The sequence below is a fragment of the Sinocyclocheilus rhinocerous genome, unplaced genomic scaffold, assembly GCF_001515625.1.
Source record: "Sinocyclocheilus rhinocerous isolate Xijiao unplaced genomic scaffold, SAMN03320098_v1.1 scaffold72, whole genome shotgun sequence".
Taxonomy (NCBI): domain Eukaryota; kingdom Metazoa; phylum Chordata; class Actinopteri; order Cypriniformes; family Cyprinidae; genus Sinocyclocheilus; species Sinocyclocheilus rhinocerous.
This window is the reverse complement of record NW_015628351.1, coordinates 304743-307416: the sequence shown is the minus strand read 5'-3', so window position 1 is coordinate 307416 and position 2674 is coordinate 304743. Positions and strand designations below refer to the sequence as shown.

General features: G+C 37.8%; 1 protein-coding gene across 1 annotated transcript in view; it reads right to left on the bottom strand.

The window, feature by feature from the left end:
* Nucleotides 1-2674, bottom strand: part of ada (adenosine deaminase) — a 15046-nt gene that overhangs the window by 2994 nt on the left and 9378 nt on the right. The window contains exons 6-8 of the mRNA XM_016548997.1: nucleotides 1852-1976; nucleotides 1082-1153; nucleotides 636-737 (exon numbers count right to left, since the gene is read on the bottom strand). Coding sequence (XP_016404483.1) covers nucleotides 636-737; nucleotides 1082-1153; nucleotides 1852-1976 — 299 coding nt within the window. The remainder of the gene's footprint in view (nucleotides 1-635; nucleotides 738-1081; nucleotides 1154-1851; nucleotides 1977-2674) is intronic.

The following is a 2674-nucleotide window of genomic DNA, read 5'->3' as shown; positions in this document are numbered from 1 at the left end:
GGACAGATTTTAAGTATCAATTCTGCTTAAAAAGATGCAATCTAATCCTGTTTACATGAAATAAGCCTGCTCCCGAGCAGGTTAAGCTTATGGACCTGTTGCTATGACAGCAACTCCGGGATGAGCTTCAAAGAACCAAACAATCAAAGATCATGCCAAATCGTCAACAATAAAATCCAGCTAACTGAGTTAGCGACGTACGAAGAACGGGCCCCACGTCATGGAGCACACAGCTAATGAAACCATGAGCTGTTACATAAGAAAGATATCAGTGAAGTAAGTGCTTTCATGAATGCAATAAGGTCTGGTTATCTGACAAATTTTTTTTGAAAGATAATGTATGTAAAAACAAAACTTAGTTAAAAGTAATTAAAAATGGCTCAGATAAGTGAAATTAGTTCTGATAAAAGCTTTATCATCATTGTTTTCAGATGCTACTTTGTTATTGACCCTAATATTGGGTCGTTACTGTATGTGAGCACTTTGACCAAGAACAAGGTCTTGTGCAACCTGCAGATATACATGATGCATTGTAAAGTCATCAACGATAATGGCATTTTTATCTGACTAATAATGATGTAAATGTATGTGGGTGTGATTTCTGTGACTGTCAGGAAGCTGCCATCCTGTCTTACCTCAAAATGCATGTTTTGTTGTAGCAGTCGTTTATATAGAGTTTGATCTTCAAGCGTGTGGTATCCATGTCCAATGCGTTCTGCTTTCAGAACTTCCACAGCCTGCAAAGGGAGGGAACATTATGAAAAGAGTTGGCACATAGTTTTAGATCCGAGGGTGTTTTCTTGTGGAGTGACATTTTGAAAAATGAGCTGAGCGTTTGTGTTGTTTTCTAAAATATCTGCCTTTTATGATTTAGTACTTGGGAAGGAAATGTACTTCACAGACAGAATTTCCTCACAGAATAACTAGCTAAAAACAGACTCAGCAGTGTTACACAATTTTCCATCTGTACAACAGATAGCAGATAGTGAATCGCTATGTTTTCGTGAGAAGCACACGAGTGGTTCTTGTGTTCTTGCTGAATACATGATAATAACTGCTGAGCAAAAGAGGAAACTCATACCTCCTTCACCACATTGGCAGAGCCCACTTCTCCTGCATGCACTGTTCTGTGCACCTCACTTCTGACGGCTTCCTGTCAAAAACAAAACCGTGAACCCACAGCTAGAACACTGCCAGCAACATCTGCTTTCCTGCAGATGGGAAAAAAAGCACCAAGCAGTATCCAAACACAGCATCTGTAGCATGTACTGTATTATGCTTGCCTCATTAAACAAAAGATATTGCTTTCAAACACTGTGTTTGTAAGATTCAGTTAAGATCACGGGATGATAAGGAACTTGTTTTGTTTCCGGAACATCTCAGCTGCGGCTCGTAGCATGCGAATGGTATTAACAGATGTCTCTGTGTCTGTGTTTTTTAAATTATGGATTGTACAAGAGTTTCCAAGTCAACAAAGTACAGTTAAATCTCTTAAAGTTTTAAATACATCAACTAATCAAACTGCTTTACTGTGATGTTAGACTTGTACATGTAAAGCACTTCAAATAGACAAAAAAGTGATTCATTTTTGCTAGGTAGTTCACTATCAGGGAAGCCAGGGGGAAAAGACCTTGACAAAACGTTACATTGATAAGACATACGATTATCATATATGTGCTGTCAAATTCTGCAAAACTTGTTTCGTAACAGGACTAATAAAGATGAGTTTAATCTAGATGGTCCACAAAGAAAAATGCAGTCAGAGACATTTTTCTGGTTTCTCATGCTGAAAACATTTCGCAAACACAGCTCATATGGACTGTGTGTGTGTGTGTGTGTGTGTTTTCTTACCTCAAATGCTCTCTTGTGTCCTGGGTATGACTCACAGTTCATGGATTCATCTCCTGCTAGGTCTATTGCCACAACTCCATCTTTACGATACTTCTTACACAGCTCGACCACGTCCATAGACCAATCTACAGCAACAATAAGCATTAGATTGTAACAGTCAATGATGTGGGTGTATTATAATTTCCTCATATGATATATGCTGCATATATAACCCAATAACTGCATGATATGGACAATTCAATAATTCTGTAATATGATTTAGAATATTCTAAATTTATAGTATTATCAATCTATAGTTTTATCTATAGTTAGTGTCTATATATGAATAATACATATATACATATATACTAGGGCTGTAAAAAAAAAATCGAATTTCGAATATTCGTCGAATTTAAAATAAAAATCCACATTCGAATGCAAAAACGTTGCGTTCGAATTTTAGGTGTGCGTTAAGGAGGCAGCCTTATCAGCAGCGCACGAGATGCGATGACGATGTAAGTGTCATTGCATTATAATGTTTTTGTTAGCCTATCCAGTTGAAGCCACTAGATGCGGCGCTGCTGCGTTGTTCATTAAAAATATAGCGGAAAAAGAGAACATCAATGCGGAGAAGATCTTGTTTACATCAAAACCGAAACCAAGCCGTTCACACAGAACGCATATTTCACGCATTTTCTAGAGGGACATCTATTATTGTTGCACTCGCGTCTCGCACAAAAGAGCCGCATGTTTAGAAAGCCATGAAAAAATGAATGCAAGTTCAACTTTGAAAAAAACATATTGAGACTTTATGGCGGGTTTTTCCCCATCCCACTGCATCTCA